Source organism: Chaetura pelagica, unplaced genomic scaffold (assembly GCF_000747805.2).
Source record: "Chaetura pelagica isolate M959 unplaced genomic scaffold, ChaPel_1.0 scaffold383, whole genome shotgun sequence".
Taxonomy (NCBI): domain Eukaryota; kingdom Metazoa; phylum Chordata; class Aves; order Apodiformes; family Apodidae; genus Chaetura; species Chaetura pelagica.
Window position 1 is genome coordinate 256,019 of NW_009952804.1, and position 19,154 is coordinate 275,172.

Genomic DNA, 19,154 nt, shown 5'->3' on the forward strand with positions numbered 1-19,154 from the left:
GCTGCCGCTGCGCAGCGAGACGTGCAGGCGCGGAGCGTCCGCGAAACGCCGCTTGTAGGGAGGGAAGAACGGGTCGTAGCCGTACGAGCTCATGGTGATCGGGAAGGGGAGAGGCTCCTCTGAGGGCCGGCCAACCCCGCGGACCCGTTTTATGCGCCGGAGGAGCGGGAGGAGCGGGATGGGGAGGGAGGAGCGGGGCTGGGCTGGGCTTGCTGCGGGGCTGGGCTCTGGGTTAGCTCCTCGTGGTACCGCCCCAGACACACCTCAGGTCTCGCTGCCTCCCTCCCCTCATCCTCCTCTTTCCCCCCTGGTATCTAACTCTGCTCCTCCTCCCCTTTCCTGCCCTGTAACTCCCCTCATCCCAACCTGCCCGCCTCATGTGTAACTCTCCCTCCTCCTCCTCCCCTTTCCCACCTTGTGTTTAACTCTCCTCTTCCCTCCTCCCCTTTCCCACCTTGTATCTAACTCTCCTCTTTCCCCCTCCCCTTTCCCACCTTGTGTGTAACTCTCCTCTTCCCTTCTCCTCCCCTTTCCCACCCTCTGTGTAACTCTCTTCTTCCCTCATCCCCTTTCCCACCTTGTGTGTAACTCCTCATCCCCTTTCCCACCCTGTGTGTAACTCCTCTTCCTTCCTCCTCCCCTTTCCCACCTTGTATCTAACTCTCCTCTTTCCCCCTCCCCTTTCCCACCTTGTGTGTAACTCTCCTCTTCCCTTCTCCTCCCCTTTCCCACCCTCTGTGTAACTCTCTTCTTCCCTCATCCCCTTTCCCACCTTGTGTGTAACTCTCCTCTTCCCTTCTCCTCCCCTTTCCCACCCTCTGTGTAGATGAACTCATCCCTTTCCCACCTTGTGTGTAACTCCTCATCCCCTTTCCCACCTGTGTGTAACTCCTCATCCCCTTTCCCACCTGTGTGTAACTCCTCATCCCCTTTCCCACCTGTGTGTAACTCCTCCTCCCCCCTCCTCCTCCCATTCCCCACCAGTCACCCTGGGCAAGCTCTGGGGGGTTGTTGGAGGCTCAGTGTTGTGGTTGGGGTCTCAGTGAGGCCCACAACCCTTTCAGCACCTCCCTGTGTGCATCAACAGCAACGAGGGGGTTGTTTCTCCCTTCCATTTGCAGTTTTTCCATGGTGTGTGTGCTCCTCAGGATCCTGCTCTTCACCAAGTGTTCCTAATAACCAGGTAATTACATGTAAACAAATCTGTGAGAAAGCACATAGGTGTGGTTCACAGTCCTGGCAGAATACATCAGTATCTGGTTACCTTTGCTTCCTCTGTTCCTTGAGATTCACTAGAGGTAAGTCCTGTCTGAGACTTGGATCATAAGGGCTGAGTATTTATCCTTACCTAGTTGGGCTAATAACAAAGACTAAAACTAAATAACTGCCCTGCAGCTACCCACAGTATTACTGGTTGACTAAAACAGAACAGTATTTATGTAGCAGAGAGTTATCAAAGGTAATCTGGGAATATATTTATTACAGACTTAATTGGATGCTCAAAAGGGCAATGATAGTTTGTCTCCCTGAGTCAGAAGGTACCAAATTTGCTGCTGAACAAGCTCCTCAAAGTTTTCTTGAGGAAGGAGTTAAATGTAGGTGGGGGTTGGGAGACATTTGTTAGGAGAGAGATACCACAGAAGTGCTTAGTTTCTTCCTAAAGAAGGGGGAAAGACAGTAATATAGATAAGTTAATCTGTGTGCCTGTCACTAATGGCACAAAGACAAGCCTGCTTACTACCAGTCATCTGCCAAAGGTAGAGCAGGGTTGGTGTTTCCTACCATCTTCCAGTGACCTCAAGCAGTGTTACCTGTTGTGTGGCATCATTGCCATGGTTTTCAGGATACTTGAATAGGAGGGATGTTAAGCTGTGAAGGGCAATGGCTGGCAGAGGTAAAAAGCTACACCTTTTTTCTTCTGAGCTTAAGCTACATGGAATGAACAGTTTCAAGAGGTGGTAGAGGCTTCTGTGTCACTATCACAGTAGAGCTGATGAGAGATTTTATTTTGCAAATCTAAAGTGCCCTCAGGAGGATGAATGGAATTATTCTCCACTGACAAGCAATGCAAGTGAGGCTTCTACTAATCATTTTATTCAACATTTGATTTAAATGTCAGTAGCATTTGCATTCATGCATGTTAGATCAACTATCCATTATTCAGACATCAAATATGCAAAGTACAGCAGCACAGGTATAGCTTTATGTGCTAATACATGTTAGCTTTAACAGAGATTGATTTTGGTGTTTGCCCAAAATAGGTTTCTTGTGTAGCTTGCAGAGAACACAGGGAAGAAAGGAGCAATGTAGATGTTGTAGCAAGATGAAAAGATTCACAGTGGGCTTGGTCAGAGGTTCAGTGAGCTTCTAAACACAAATTATTGTAGAACATTTAATTCATGTGAAGTGGCATGCCTTGTTTCATGCCCAGTGGATTTATACTTTTCTCCCCTACATTCAATTTGAGCATAAGTTTTAGTTATTAATGATATCAGTTATTGTGCCATCTATTAATAAAGGAATATATCTCAGCTTTTAAAAACAACTCCCCATCATATCCCAAGAAAATAAGCTTTGTAATTGTAGGCTTTTAATGCTCTTCCTTGTACTTTTTTTTAAAAACAAGGGAAAATGAGTGGAAAAGCCCCCCCTCTCTGCCAGCAGTGTGTGCCAGGAGGATGGGAAAGTGTGTCTGCAGACAGCCCTGCTGTGTGGAGTTGGAGTGTGACTCAGAGGTAAGGATCAAGCTTTGTTACTAGAAGGAAAAGAAAGCTCCTACTGAAGGCATCCTGCTCTGGAAACCTGTATTTCCAGGCACAGGATGTGCTGACTCCAGCTCCCCCATTCCCTTTTGCCATAAAGCCTGTCCCATTGGCAGGTTATTGTTAGCAAAATGTTTGCCACGGTGGTGAACAGAGGAACAGGGTGAAAACTGGCTGCCAGCTGGAATGAAATGGTCTGCCCTGTGTGGCTCATCCTTAAGACTGTGTTGGAACAAGCAGGCAGGTACTGGCTGAGCTGAGTCACCCAGCAGCAAGATGTGATGTCCCTTTCTACCTGCTGTTCTCCTGCTGGCTTAGTTAGGTGTGAGTCCCATCATCTCATCTAACAACCTTTCAGGAGAAGAATCCCAACCTCACGTTCAAAATGCCAATGATCCTGGTGAATTATAAGAAATAACAGTACTGACATGACAAAGTGGCAGCTGGGCAGCCACCTGCTACTGCTGCATAGGCAAAAGCCAGCAGCTCCATGACAGCAGCATCTTCTTTGTATGTTTTCCTCTGCTACACACTGAGTTAGCTTGGACTCAGTCTAGGAATGGCCTTTGCTCAGGGAATAGTGAAGGTCTGAGCCCTGAGCCTCATTGAGCACTAAGAAGTTACTTGGGTGCAACTAGAGTTGGTGAAAATTCCTCTGTGCTGCAGAACACTTGGGCACTGAAGTCTAGTGGGGTTTGTCTTGTTTGTTTGTTTTCTTATGAAAAAAACCAGTTTCCCCAGTAGAAAGTGTATCGGGGTGTTTGGCATTGAGGTGTACAGCAGAAGTCTTCATTGTCTCCTCCTGGTCTTTTTTCAGGACCATCAAAAGAGCTGTAACTGCTTATTTTGAACTAGCAGAAACCAGCAGCCCTAAGGCAGAACAGCTAAAGCATTGCTTGTATCTGGGGTTTTTAAAAGTTGTTTCTACTCTATCAAGGCACAGCTCTGAGAGTGGGGGAAAAGGGCCCTTCTGTGTTGAAAATATTACATCCCTCTGATGTGTTGTGCAACACTGTGGTTTTTTATACAATATATAAAGAGATGGAAAGGGTTGATCCATGCATGGCACCCATATCACAAAATAGCTGAGAGGTACTCTACAGAGTAAAGTATGATTAAGCAATTTCCTTTCCCAGTGTTTTGTACTACTACATTTACTGCAAAACCCAACATATTGTCATTCTGTGGCACCATGTTTTATGGATTAATTGATTGATTTTTATTTATAAGATTGATCAGAGCAGCTCTGAAGAAGAAGGGGGGAGCTGGAACGGGTCCAGTGTAGCAGTCCAAGCTCTGTGCCAGTGTCAGTGCTGTGGGGATGCAGTACAGCATGCCTGTGTCTGCTAGAACTTCTAGCATGTCTGCTAGAATCTATCTGGTCTAAGTTGAACACACTGAAAATTGCTGTTGTGTGTTACTGACCCTCTGGCTCTCAGGGGAGTATTTTGAAAGTCAGGAGCACAGGTACAGGGTTCTATGTTCTTTCCCTTGTCTGGAAATTAGGAATCCAGATATTATGTCTGTTTCTACAATGAAATTAAAACCTCCAAATCAGTTTTGAAATGTGCAAATTAAAATTACCTGTTCTTAGATTCTCTGAATCCTGCTGCATTTTTCTTTTATGGATTGGAAGGAGTCTTACATTTTGGGGGGTCTGCCCCCTGTGTTCCCAACAGCCCCTTCAAGAGGAGACAAACACTGACATGAACTGTCAAGGCCTGTGCAGAATTTGGTCTGCAAGGACTGAAATCCAGTATCTGGCAGACACAGAAGAAATGCTAGGAAGTATTTAGTGTATTTCTTCTGAGCAGCTATTTGCTTTGTTTGTGCCTGAGCAGCTTTCATTATTTTATTATTGCTCAGACCATTTCTGTTTTGTTGGGCACAGTAACATTAATTTGCTCACGTTGAGCTTGTTCTGTCTCTTGATTACAAGAGCTGGAGGAAACAGCCAGCCACTTCCTTCATTTGAGCTCTATCAATGAATGCTTAATTAGAAATTCATTAGCTTTGTTTATTCTTTGGATCAGAACCCCAAACTAGGCCACCAAATCTGATGGCAGATTTCCCTTTGCAGTTGCAACGATTCGTTCTTAACTCCCCGAATCAATTAAATAGATGTTCTGCTTTTGTTTGATTCCAGCAATTAGAGATAAAAGGGATTCTTGGACAGATGAGATAAAGCTCCCCTGCCTTGCCAGCTGCAGAGCAATGTGCATGGTTTGAAAAAGCCCACTCAGCCTGTTTGAAGAGAGATCATTTACTGATTTGCAAAGTCTCTTGCCTGGAACACGGGTCTTCTGCCACCGTGGGAGGAAGGGGACAGACTCAAGAGACCAAGGACCACATCAGGAGCTTGTTGTAAATTGGCACTGGGCTGTAGGCTGCCCTGAAGTCCTGCCACTTAGAGCTGCCTGAGGATCTGAGCTTCATCTTTTCCTTCTGTCTCCTTGTGAGTGATCTCACCTGTCTTAAGTTGTCACCTGAAAAAGTGGTACTTTATGATGCCATAGGAATAAAAGAATAATTGTGCCAGTTCTCAGCTGAATCAACTGCTGATGATTTGCAAGGGATTCCACTTTCCCCATCCTCACATGACGTGGTGAGTTGCAGAACACTTGTTTTTTTTTCTCTCTATTCATTAGAATTATCTAATCAATCCTAATGGCTGCAAGATCCAATTTACACTGGGTTGTGCAAGGTTGGCATCAGACCATCACATCTTATGGCACATCATGGAACAGCTGATAGGCAGGTCATGTAGGTTCCTCATGGCTGTAACATGCCATGGGTGGAAGAAAGCAACAGAATCAATGTCTGTCTGTCCTACCTTGCTGACATTTCTAACCTCTAGCATGGTGGAGGGTTCTTTTTTCCCTTCCAATGGCTTATCTAACTCCTTACATTTTTTATCTTGGAAGCCTTTCTCACCATGTTAAAATGTTCTTCACAATGTGGTTGTAATAGTTTTCAGTCTTCAGTGTTTCTGAAATACAGTTCTTGCCACATTCCTTCTCAAAGAACTATTACATTGAAATTAATGCAGTTGTTTGAGCTTTACCAGCACATCTGATAGGTACCAAGCATAATGATTCAAGTGGGATTTTCACATCTCTAAATGACTGATTCCCATTGAATCTCAAAGGAATTTGGACACAAAACTCCTTTAAATTCCCTTGAAAAGTGACAGCTTGTTATAATTGCTTTTGCAGAAAAAGGTGAGTTACATGCCTTGTGTCATGGGTGTATCTTTAACTGTAGGAGCAGCTGAATATGCCTGTAAATCTTCCTTTCCCTGGGTCATTATACAGTGGTGTTTTCTGCTTCTGGTCTGTACTTGTGCATGTTAAGCAGTAGACTCAGTGAAAGACTTAAAATATTCAGTGAACCACCTGAACATTAAGTTACAAAGTGAACCTGAGGTGCTGGTGTGCCCCAAGGAGTTGCTGAGGGAAGAACTGGCTGCTGCAAAGTTCTAAATGCTCAGGGAAAATGACTGTGTATCTAGTTTGGTTTGAGGGATGTCTGCAGTTAGAACTTGTGCTTGAGCAACTGTAGATGATGATAAGATGATTTAATATCCTCCATATTTTTGAAGTGGGATACTTAAGTCAGCAACAATATCCAGAGGTGTGTGAACATCTCTCTGTTCTCCTGTTTCTGCTGACTACTCAAGGGCTGCACCAGCTGAAGGTAGTTCTGTTGATGACAGTGAGTAGAGGAGACTGCATTTCTGATACAGCTGGGAGCATATGAAAGGCTCAGGATGCAGTCACAGACAGTTTCTTTCCAAAAACTTTCCAGCATGAATGACAATAAAGCTGAAATGGGGGTCAAAAAGAGAGTCTGTTGTCTGCATGCACAATTAAAAGGCATGACAGCTTTTATCAGTGGTCTGCAGGGAACTTAAGGATAATCTACATTCCTGATTACCAGTTCTTCCCTCAGTCACAGAATCTGGATGAATAATTGAGGAATACTTGCCCTAGAACTAATTTATTCTTTCAACCTTGGAGGGATTTTGCTCCTTGCTGCATATAGAGCAAAAAATTGATGTGGGGTGTACACAAAGCCACCTCTACCTTTTAGGAAGCTTTAATCTTCCCCTGTGCACGTGTGCAAGCATTTCTTAGCAAGATAGAAGCAGACCATCATTTAAGAGCCTGGCATATAGTGCTGACCATAAAACTCAGAAGGAAAGTGAGCAATAAAACTGTCTGGGTGTTGTATTGCAGCGTGTTGACTGGTTGATTTTCACAGCAGTGAGCTGAGCTTGCTCAGCTCTGCAGTGTATGAATAAAAATTACTAAACTTCTGCAGCCACTGCACCTGACCTGCTGCATCAGATCACACCAAATCACTCTGGTTGGAAAAGACATTTCAGATCTTCTTGCTTGCACCATGTTCTTGGAATGGTATTTGGTTATTAAGGATGATAGTCAAGGATTTATGCATGTGTGGGACAGAATATGAACTGCAGCCCATTGCTCTGGTTTTACACTAATACCATGTAACTGAAACATTTGCAGAGGTCTGCAGGGGTTCCAGCTCTGGCACTACTCCTCTGAGAGAGAAAATGGCTTTGCACCACTCTAATGCATTAGATTCAATGATCAATTACAGACTGAGAGGCTCTCCTGGCATGTGTGAGCTATGAGAATTCAAGTGAGTTCTTGATATAACTAATAAGGGCAGAGGAGGAGTTGCTGTGTTGTTTTTTTTTTATTTGTGCAGGGTTTTCTTGAGAAATAAAATATCTCACTTTCACTGAACCTGCTGGTGGGGTTGTGGGTTTTTTTTTTCTTTTTGAGTGTAAGAGAGTGAAAAGGGAATTGCTCAAAACTTGAACCCTGAAATCCTGAGGGCTTTTAGTGAGAGGACAAGGGGGGATGGATGAAAACTGGAAGAGGGGAGATTAAGGTTGGTCATGAGGAGGGAATTCTTTGGTGTGAGGGTGGTGAGAGCCTGGGCCAGGTTGCCCAGGGAAGCTGTGGCTGCCCCATCCCTGGGGGTGTTGAAGGGCAGGTTGGATGGGGCTTGGAGCAGCCTGGGCTGGTGGGAGGTGTCCCTGCCCATGCAGGGGGGTGGATCTGGATGAGCTTTCAGGTCCCTTCCCACCCAAACCATTCCTTGATTCTATGATCTTGTGGTCTTTCATTGCCAAGTAATAAAGATGTAATTTTTCAGGGTTGGGAGTTTTGAGAAGCTCCCAGGCTGGGGCCATAATGAGCAGATCTATTGTTATGTGACAGCCATTGCCTTCTCTGACTGTGAAGGCTAAAATACAGGTAGTCCCAGAGTGTGGGAAAATCAGCTCAGCCTGGGAAGAGTCTGTTTTGGTACATTTTGGAACATGATCTGTGTTTCAGGGAGCTCTGTGCAGTTACCAAGCAATGCCTTCTGCCTCTGGACCTTCCACAAGCCTCACAACAGAAGGCATATTCCCAGGGTATGTTTCCTCTCTACTTGATTGATGCCAATAGGAGTTTGGTGCCTGTGTTCTTCTGGAGATCTGGACCTTAAGGACTTCCAGTTTTAGATTTGGCAGCACTTGCCTTGTCACTTAGGCCCTTTAAGAGCCATCAGGGGAGTAAAAACTTGCAGCTTCTCTTGTGTAAGAGGAACATACTATTGAAATAACTTCAGGAGCAATTAGCATCTATAACTAACTAGTCTCAGTCTGTTTATTTGGCACTGCCAAAAGCTACTCAGTCATTTTAGTTACTCTCAAGTCTCACAGGGGTGTTGTGGCTGTTGAGCAGATGGTTTTAAGTGTTACCTTCTAAGTGATTTTCTGCTTCTTGTCTGACAGCAGAAGTGGAGAAATGTGCACTTGCCCTGCTCCCCAGGAGTCATCTGATAGAGGTGTGGGAGATCTGCCTACCTGACCCATTGCAACTGAGATAACATTCCTGCAGCAGCTGAAAGGAGTGCAGTTTCTAGGCTTCCACAGTTAAAGAAGAAATCACTCTTCTAGGGTCTGCTGATTTACAAACAGGGCCATCAGAACTGACTAGAAATGGTATTTGCTTTTCAAGGAGAATAACTTGGCCATTTATTATGAGGCAGGATAAAGCACTGGAGATGGTGCTGTAGAGAATAGCTCTGAATAGACAGGGGATTAGGAAAGATGAGGTAGCCAGATGTATCCCTTTGTCTCTCTTTTTATTGATGAAAGCCAGAAGAGGATGCTTGTGAAGCTGTCATAAGCATATTTCAAATACTGAAGCCAAACATGAAAAGTCCTGTTTCACCTTTCAATGCAGTGATGGGCACTGCAGGGTAACACAGCTGGGCAGCAGTGTCAGAGCTACTTGTTTGCAGCAAAGGTTTTATGGGTGGATTCTTACTGCCTCCTGGTTTGTGCCTGGTTGCAGATGGGGTGATCTTTGGGGAAGCTGAAAGAGCTCTCTGACCTGCTGCACATGAGCATGGTGGTTCTATGTCCTTGAACAGTGCTCTTTGTCTGGTATGTGAGAGCCAGAATTGCTAGATGGATGGGAACAAGAAGTGACCAGAAGACAGCATATTGTAGCAAAGGCTTCTTAGTATGTAATTATCTAAACCATGAAACCAAGAGGTTTTTGTTCTGATACATTTAAGTGAAGATATTTGTACAAGCTCTGAGATGTACTGGTGCTTTTGAAGCACTGGAAAAAGGATTTCAAGAGAAATGATTTCAGGAAAAGATGCCTAGTTTGTTTGTTCTACCCATTGCATGCTCAGCATGGAAAGCAGTTTCATTAATTCCTTTTTTTTTTAATTATTAATTTCAAGGGTGGCTACATGCAACTTGTTTTTAATCTCTCTCTTTCTTTTGTGTGTGTACACAAAGACAGCAAAGAGGAAATCATCACATTATCCACAGCATCTAGGGACACGGGTAACTTTCTGTAAGGCTGGGGACACTCCTTGTGTTGTGTTGATGAAGTGATTGCTGAGCCTGGCAGTGCTCCTTTTTCCCCTCATGTGAGCAAAGGAGCAAGACCAGCAAGTCTGGAGATCAGGTGTCCAGAGAAGTGATTCGATGCTGTGAGCCTGCAGGTTTTGCTGCAGAAAGAGGAGCCATTCTCAGGCTGCAGCCCTGGGGGCAGCAGCTCCTGGGAAGCAAACGCCTGCATGTGCAGGCACAGCAGAGCCAGAGGAAGGTGAAGGTGGGTTTTGGGGCTGTCCCCTCAAAATTCAAGTGTGTGGGATAGCTGAGGGGGGAGGAAAGGAGGAGTTATGTCTTAGAGTAATGCAGCCTGATGAGTAAGACAGGAGGCAAATTTTTTAGTTTAGTGGCTGCTGAGGTTTAGTGTGACAAAACCCAATGCATTGCAGGTTTCATGCAGGCTGGCCAAGATGTGCAACTGCATCTAGGGCTTGCCTTGAGGGGTGGGGTTACCATCCATATCATCTGACCTAAATCATTCCTGCAGGAAGCTTGCCATGCCTCCCAGGAGCCTGCAGTGGACTGAGAAATGCTGGGCAGGGTGGGAAGGGAAAAGGCTGCAGGAAGGGTTAATTCTGGGTTTGCTGGGGTCAGGCTGCAGGGTTTTGGTGCTCTGTGTGTCCTTCCAGCGCCTCCTGTCGGGACTTTGCCCCATGAAGTTGTAATTTAAGGGGAGAAGGGAGGGCAGAAAGGGAACAGAAACTTTCTTCTGGAGTTCTTAGGGAAGAAGCAGGTGCTGCCCAAGGGAAAAACTTAAGTGAAGTTTCTCTGCCCATCCTTAGGGAGGGATGGGACATGGTAAGAGGGGATTTGACCTTCTGTAAATGGAGAAGGAGGGGAGCAAACTCTTCCATCAGCCCTTGGCAGTGTCCTCTGCCTGTCACTGCAGCGAGGGGATGGCAGGACCCTGTCGTGGGAATTTATGGATTAACAGAGGCTTCCTATAAGCAGAGAGGGGAAGAACGAGGGAGAAGGGATTGTTTTACTAGCTGCTGTCAGGGGGAGCTTAGAGAAGGCATCACTCAATCTGCTTCTTCCCCCCTCCCTGTGGGAGCTGCTGCTTCTGCAGCAGGTCCAGTTCCTGGCAAAAGTTCAACACTGCAGCTTCCAGACAGAGAGAGGAGGGAGGGAGGAGAGTCCCGCATAGAGGAGGAGCTACCAGGTCCCAGGCTACTTTGGCCAGAAGCCTGACTGCTGCAAGCAGGGAAAGAATTGGGAAGAGCAAGTCTCCCTTTCCAACTCAGCAGCAGTCACTCAGGCATTCCTCCTTTGCCCTGTTTTTTAAATCAAATTAACAAGTTTCCAGTGGCCTAATCACCTCCAGACCTCACACCATGAGGTGGTGTTGGTGGCTTCTGCTACATAAAACTCTCCCTAAAGTGGCCAAAAATGCTGCAACAAAATGGGGTGATTGGGGGATCCGTGGGATCAGAACCATTTCTTCCTAGGGAAGGTTTTTTTTTTCTTTTCCCCTAAGTGTTCTGAGAGAAGGGCCAGGGAAAATCTGGGGAGAGGTGGAAGAAAAAAAAGTCCCATTTACCTTTCCTCAAAAAAAAAAAATAACCAACAGCACCCAAGAGGAAGGTTGTAAATAAGGAGTGGAAAGGTTGGATGGAAACAGATGGGAAATCAAGGCAAACTGAGCAGCACATGAGCTAATGGCTTCCCTCACTTCCCTGCAGCCTCTGCCAAGCTGGCAAAGCAGTGTTTGTGCACAGCAAGAGCTTCTCCCCACAGGAACTGGTCCCATTTCCAGTGGGAAGAGACCAGTTTCCCACTGGTGATCATGAAGGGATGAGGTTCTCTGCTTGCTCCTGCAGACTGAGCAGCTCTGGGATGAGGGTCAAAGCACAAGGTTCCTTTCCCATGTTGTCTTCATGTGTTGCACCCTGTAGGGAGCAGCTCCAGTTGTGTGGGTCTGGACATCCAGTGCTATTTGCCCCTTTTTTCCCCCCCCTCCACTTTTCTGAAAGTAGTGGTGCACAGCTCTGTGAGAATTAGATGGGGTGCAGGAGGGGAAGAGGAACCAGCTGCTCTTCAGTGAGTAGGAGCTGGATATGGGAGTTAATATTCCTGCAGCTCCAGGGGAGAGTGAGGGTCTCTCTGGATTGGCACCTTTGCTGATGCTCTCCCTGGAGCCAGGCCCTGGGGCTCCAGGGATGCTCTGGGCAGGCTGTGGAAGTAACTGTGGCTCCTGCAGTTATTTGCAGGGAGGTTTTGGGGCAGAAGGAGAGCTGGGAGGGCTCTGGGGTGGCTGGGGTCCCTGTGCAGCCGGGGCTGCTCCCTGCCTCCCTCCTGCCGCAGGAGGATGCTGAGTCACTTCTGCAGCGCCTGCTCCTCCTTTGCAACTTCCCAGCCCCTTCCTATTCTCCCGCAGTGCAACCGATGGGAGGCAGCTCAGACTCCTCTTTTCCTCTAGCCTGACTCTCTCTTGCTTTCTCATTTCCCCCCCCCTCTCAAAAGCAGGCGTTGCTTTAAAATAGAAATCTATCAGTGTAGCTGCCATAAGGTGATGCTGAATCTCTTTCTCCTTGGGTAATGGATCTTTCTGTTCCTCCAGAGAGCAGCAATAATACTGGATGAATACAGTGAATGCTGCAGCAATTTTCTTCTGTAAAGGAGCCCTCCAGGGCATTGAATCAGCAACGATTATCCATCGGGCAGACATTTCTTGGAAGAAGGGCTGGGGCAGGGGAAAGAGGGGTTTTTTGTGTGTTGCTGGAACAGGCAGCAATAAAGCACTCTGTGCCTGCTGTACCAGCTGCTCCTTTAACCTCTTTTTCCTCGGGGATTGCTGCAGAACATCTCAGGAGAACTCTCAGGAGCTGCCCAGCCTGGAGCTCTGGGGAGGATGCTCTGCAGGAAAATAGGAAGGGGGAAGGTGGATCTCAGAGCAGGGCTGTGCTTGTTGCACAGAGGCAGGGGCTTGGGAAGAAAGGGCTGCTGAGTGAACGCTGGCAGCTGGCAGAGGAAAAAACTTGCATCAACACTTTGATGTTTGTCCTTTCCTCTGTAGTGGCAGTTGAAATCTGCAACACCAGATGGGAATTTATGAAGTGAAGGCTCCTAGTCTCCTGAAAATCAAAGTGCTTGTTTGAGTTAGCTTTCTTGTCAGGGGGTGCTGATTCCTTGCTTCATGTCTTGCAGCTCCAGACTGCACTATCCTAGAATCTTCCTTGCTTTGTATTATTACAAAGAGATATTACCACTGCATGTTGATTTTTATGATTAGCTCATACTTACTATTTTTAAATCGCGCTTTAATATGTTCAGCCTGGAGAAGAGAAGGCTCCAGGGACACCTTAGAGCAGCTTCCAGTGCCTGAAGGGGCTCCAGGAAAGCTGGGGAGGGGCTTGGGACAAGGGCAGGGAGGGATGGGATGAGGGGGATGGATGAAAACTGGGAGAGGGAGCTGGAGGTTGGAGATGAGGAGGGAATTCTTTGGTGTGAGGGTGGTGAGAGCCTGGCCCAGGTTGCCCAGGGAAGCTGTGGCTGCCCCATCCCTGGGGGTGTTGAAGGGCAGGTTGGATGGGGCTTGGAGCAACCTGGGCTGGTGGGAGGTGTCCCTGCCCATGCAGGGGGCTGGATCTGGATGAGCTTTTAAGGTCCCTCCCAAAGTTAAACATTTCATGATTCTATGTTCAGAACTTCTATATTTAATAATAAAAAGAAAACAAAACAAAATTGTACTTTGACTTCAGAAGCTCTTTTGCCCTCCCATATTTTAAAGCAGGGTCTTGAAATTTAATAATTAAATGTATTTCACAGTCACACCTTGTCTAGTTATGATGCATTATGATCCTTTTTGTTAAGTGATCATGCACAGGTTTTTTCCAGAAGACTTATACAATTACTGAGTAAACTACAGTTTCTGTGTTAATATACTTTATATCTTAATGCCTTTCCTGCAGTGTCTAACCCTATGTACTGTTTACAGCATCCAATCTAAATCACTCTGTTATTAATTCTAAAATGCATTAAATGGAGAAATATATGCTGGAAGAAACAATGAAGCATTTAAGAAACCACTGAAAATCAGTCCTTCCTCCTCCAACTTGTAGGACAAAGCCAGACCAGTTGTGGCCAAGTCCCACAATAAATCTGGCTCATTAGCTCTTCCTGGCCTGAAATCTAACTTTAAAATAGCTGTGAGACCAGCAGGGTACATGAGTTACACAGAAAAATAATGTTGACCATTAATCCCTTCTGCTTCTGACTCCAGCATTTTAGTTCAGTGGCCACTGGTAGCCACAAATCTCAATCTGGGCACCTGTCCTTGGCACAGGCCTCCCCTAAATCTCTGAGTCCTAATTCTAATGTGGTTGAGAACATGACTTTTGGGAGGAATTTGCTGGAAGGGTAAGAACTAGAAAACTTGTTTCTGAGCTCTGAAATTCTGGCTCCTAGTGAGCTGCTGGTCAGATGCAGGAAAAACCTTTGCCTTTTTCTCAGCCTGTGATCCAGAATCTGCTCACATCCTTGTTGTTTCCTTTTTCACATCTGTTTTTGAGCTCAGCCATTCCTGGCTGCATGTCTTGAGAGGTAGGTAGATGTTCCCTAATGGATGAGTTATTTTTCTTCTAGGAAGATGAGAGGGTTAGAGTGGAGACTTGGAACCAGGAAATTTGGTTTTTTTTTTTTTGTCAAGTCCTGTCATTTTCATCAAGTTATTTGTAGAGACAGAAGTTCTTGTCTGTCTGTAACATCAGATACATCAGGCTTTGAATAGCTTTAAGGAGATTACTCAAATGAATAAGGAGGGTGTGTAGGAAGGCTGCTGGTTTTCCCTTCCCTGTGTGTCTCTGATTTCCTCCCACACTTAATATTAAAGTCTCTGAGCCCAGCAAACTGCTTTGGAACATTTGGAACTGATGCCTGTGACTCTTCTGTGGTAGCTGGTGGGCAGATCGTTCCTAATGCACTTTGTGTAACTACAAAAGGAGTATTAAAGACTGGGCTCTTGAAATGTAATAGCTTATCACAGAAATAGAATTAAAGGATGGAGGAAAAGAAAGAGTAGAGGAAGCATCAAGGTTTTCCCAGCAATTTAATTTCAATGTGTGTTTCTCTGTTTGATTGACTAATAATACAGTAAAACATTGGCTTATTCTGGAGCTTCTAATCTACAGGTCTTGAGATGCATCACAAATACTAATCAGCTTCAAAGGGCATTTGGATTCTTCTGCCTAAATATTAACTACAGGAGGTTTAAGTGGTACTGGTAATGTCATCTGAATTTGGTCCTATTACATTTGCTTATTACAAGGACCATGGGCACTTAAGGGCTCCTCATGGGTTGCTCCAAAATGATACTGCTGCAAAATGAGGACATTTTGGTAAATGCCTTATGTTAATACATGATGTTAATGTTATTGATTCTGGTAAAGAATCTGATTGGTGTCTTTTAAATGTAAAATACTTGCTGTGTCTTTCCTGCAATCTGTCAACATTCAGAATGATTATGTGCAAGATGAAAACCCTTCTTTCCCCAGGCTAGTACAGCAGATATGTAAACCCATCCTGTTAAAGGAGTAATTTACCTAACAAGGCACAAAATTGGCTTGCCATCCCATGAATAATTGGAATAAGTATCTGCCATCTGAGCCCTTGCTCCAGCCACTAATACAGATTGAGATTTGCAAGGTTTGGCTGCACCCTGTGGTAGAAGTGCTCACATGTACACACTAAACTGGCTTCTGGGCTGGGAATTACAGATGGGCCTCATGGAAATCCCTGAGCCCAGTGCACTTAAGTGGCAAAACAGGCAGACATGAACAGGGAGTGAGCAGGAGGCAGAACAGGCCATGTTTATTCTAGCCTTTCTCACTGAACTTAGAAAAAGCTTCATATTCTGTTGGGGTCTGAGGATTCTGTACCATCCTTTGTTGTGGAACAGGACAGATATGGTCATCTCATGGGGGCTGTATGCCTTTAACATCCTGACTTCCACACTTCATGGGATCAGAGGTCTGGAAATGGAACAAGAATGTAGAAATAATAACTTTTCATTACAAGAATATTTAATTTCAGAAGTAGTTTGGGTTTTTTTTTTTTCCCATGAATCATAAATCCATTATTATGGTCAGAAAGGAAAGAGAATATGGAAATTGACCTGAGGTGTGTCACAGTCACCCATGTCTGGAGTTTTTTACTTGGCATTGTAGTGAGGGGACAAGGAGTAATGGATCAAAACTGGAAGAGGGGAGATTGATATGAGGCATTAGGAGGAAATTCTTGTGTGAGGGTGGTGAGAGCCTGGCCCAGGTTGCCCAGGGAAGCTGTGGCTGCCCCATCCCTGGGGGTGTTGAAGGGCAGGTTGGATGGGGCTTGGAGCAGCCTGGGCTGGTGGGAGGTGTCCCTGCCCATGCAGGGGGTTGGATCTGGATGATCTTTCAGGTCCCCTCCAACCCAAACCATCCCATGATTCTTCTGGGTTTCTTTACCCTGTGACACACATCTCCCTGTCTTGCACCACTGCAGCCCACACACCAGAGACCCCCTCTCTGGGAACTGCGTGTAAAAATGATTCACTGCATGTGTTTGGATCTAGTGGGTTTAATTACAGTGCTCCATCTGTATGAGACAGGACAGAGCAACTGGGAGAAGTCAGAGAGGTGGCAGGATTGAGATTGGATCCCAGATGGTTTGTGTGTGAAAGCAGGATACAGGTTGTCAGCTGGGGTGTCTGTAAATGGGCATCAGGAGGCACATGGTGATTGAGTGTAGATACTTCATTTGGAAAGGAGGGAAGCATGAACTAACAATACAGAGTTAGAGATCTCCCTATCAGCAGGTTAGAGAGCATTTGTGTATTAACATCTAAGCCATCTCTATTTTATAGACATGACATTGTTATTCCAGACAGTAGCACTTCCCTCCCAGAGACATGTTCATTGCTGCTGGAGCTCCTGACCCAGGCAGGGCAGGAGTCTGGCAGACACTTGTACATCAGTTCTCACAGAAGTTGGGTGCTCCTTTGGGATGCTGGGGGAATCTTTAAATTTTCTATTATCATAGCAAGAAATAAATGCAGAGACTCAGCACAACTCTCTTTGTTTTAGACAGATTGTCTTCTGATGTTCTCTTCCATCATGAGATCATTCCAGCCAGTGTTTCTCAAGATCCAGCACTTCCAGGTTTCATCACTGGACTAATACTGCATCCAGGCAGTGCTGGATGTAAATGCTGGAGCTCTGCTGCTTTTCTTGGTAACATACTGTGAATTATTTATGCCAGCTCTTGATTGTCCTGGAAGCTTGGGGAGAGAAATCCAGGCGTATGCAGCCTCACTTACAGGCCACGTTAAAATGGTTTATGAAACAGATACATCAGCAGGCACTAGAGTTGTTTTCAAGCTGTTGTAGGGGTAGGGTGTCCACCTATGTGATGTCCTGTGTTGGCTGAAATTGTAGCAAGAGGAGTTTGCTGGTTGCTATCTTGGAGGATCTGTTATTACCTGGTATAACAAGCTTATCTTGATCTGTTACACCTCTCTGAATCTGGTGCTGTATTGGCAGTAGAGCTTGGAAAAACTGTCATGTACATCCCACTTTAAAAATATATGTGTGAGCCTGACTGCAGAAAATAATGTACACCTGTTAATGAGCACTTTTCATCAGAGCATGAACCATCTGGCTCCCATCTTTATGGTGTCTGAAGCTGACAGAGCTTCAGGGCACGTGTCCTCTGTTCACAGCCCTGTCATGGCACAGCATTCCCTGTGCAGCAGTTGGGAAGGGCACACACAGCCATGGATTTCAAAGGCAACTACTCACATCACACACTTGTGTGCATTCCTGGGAGTCCCACCATGCAGTTTTGTACTCCTGAAGATCTGTGCACTGAGGGCTGTAAGTGATTTTTCTGGGCATGTCCTGGGCAGGAGCCTTCAGGGATTGCTTAACCCCTTTGTCACTTATTTAGGTGTTGTACATCACTGGCAGCTTTTGCTTGCAGATCCAATTTTAAACCAATGAAATGAAGTTCTCAGATACATTTAGGAAACTAGAGCTGACATTCTGCTTTTCTGAGACAGGGCAGAGCTTGGCCTCTTAAATATGGATACTTTATGTGAAAATTACTGTCTGTAATGTGGCTGTTAGTTACCTTGTTGCCCCAGAAATGCCCTGTTCTTGTGATATGTAACTAGGGGCTCTTAAAAACAACCCAAGAGAAGAGAGGTGAGTGACAGCTACATTCCTCAGAGAGACAAGGGTATTTGAACTGTTTTTATATGGGGTGTTACAGTGAAAGGCAGGTGCTGGCTTCTCCATTGTCCCAGATTCTGCACATCTTTCCTTATACACTATCTGTTACTGCCTTAAACAATAGCCCCCAATAAAGTAGGTTGCTGGAGAGGATATAGATTCTATTACATGTGCAGCTGCTGCAACATTTTTAATTCAATTTGTTAAGGGATATAGACATCCTCTCTATTAAATTACCTGCCTGTGAGAAATGGAGGATAGGAGGGACCATTAGCAAATGCCATATGCTAACCCCAGCCCTGTCCACACCATAATATAAATGATGAACAAAGGCATATTCCCATTTGTAGTTCCCTCAAGCAGGAATTCTGCCACTGATTGGCAATGCAGCAGAATAAGGCCCAGTATCAGGCACTGGGTAATGTCAGCAGTGCACAGGTTTGCTGCTATTCTTTTTAAGAGATGCAAAGCCACCAGGAATGACCCTTGCACAGTTTTGTCACTGCTTCAGAGAGAGGTGAGCTGGGTGTACAACATTTAATCTCTGCTCTAAAATGACTACTGAACAGTGACAGAGAAGTCCCCATCAGGTATCATGACTTTCCCCTTGCTTCTCTCACATAGTGGCCTAATTACTAGTCTACCTACCTGCCCAAAGAGTAAAACATGATCAAAGAGTTCTAGGGCTCCTTTAATTAGTTCCTACCTTCCAAAAGCTGGGAATAAAATCCAGATTTTTTTACCAGCAGACCCCTGTTCTAGCTACTTGATTATACTGCTTTTTTCAAAAGCTTTTTATTGAAGTATTTTGGTCATTTCACTTCTTTTCAGACCAGCTTGTCTTGTTTTTAAGAGGTATTCAGTATCTCACATTTGTTTCCTGATGTAGAACTAGACTCTAGTGTACCTCCTTAGTAGAAATAATATGTAATGTCAAGAAGGAAGCTGTCTACAACATAATTACTTGCAGCCTTTCTAGTAATTTGGAGTCATATTTAAGGTTAAATTTCATTCTAGGCAGTCATGAAGGCCAATCTGATTAGTAGTGTTTGTGCACAGAAGTAGTCTTTGATATTAGATTATTGCTGCTTTTTCCCTATCATCTTTTTTTGCCAGTGTTCATTGATTAAATGTGCTGCTCCAGGCACTAAGAACTACCTAAATAAATAGAATCACGTCCCTCACTCCTGCAGCTGATCAATGGACTGGTTTTTAAAAGTCTGCAGATCACATTACAAGGGCAACTTC

General features: G+C 45.2%; 2 protein-coding genes across 2 annotated transcripts in view; one reads left to right on the forward strand and one right to left on the reverse strand.

The window, feature by feature from the left end:
* The window catches only part of NEFL (neurofilament, light polypeptide), a 4,832-nt gene extending 4,739 nt beyond the window's left edge, over positions 1-93 (reverse strand). Inside the window, exon 1 of the mRNA XM_009995015.1 lies at positions 22-93. Within this exon, the coding sequence (XP_009993317.1) occupies positions 22-93 (72 nt within the window). The remainder of the gene's footprint in view (positions 1-21) is intronic.
* Positions 94-1,881: 1,788 nt separating this feature from the next.
* The window catches only part of DOCK5 (dedicator of cytokinesis 5), a 115,371-nt gene continuing 98,098 nt past the window's right edge, over positions 1,882-19,154 (forward strand). The window contains exon 1 of the mRNA XM_009995016.1: positions 1,882-1,894. Within this exon, the coding sequence (XP_009993318.1) occupies positions 1,882-1,894 (13 nt within the window). The remainder of the gene's footprint in view (positions 1,895-19,154) is intronic.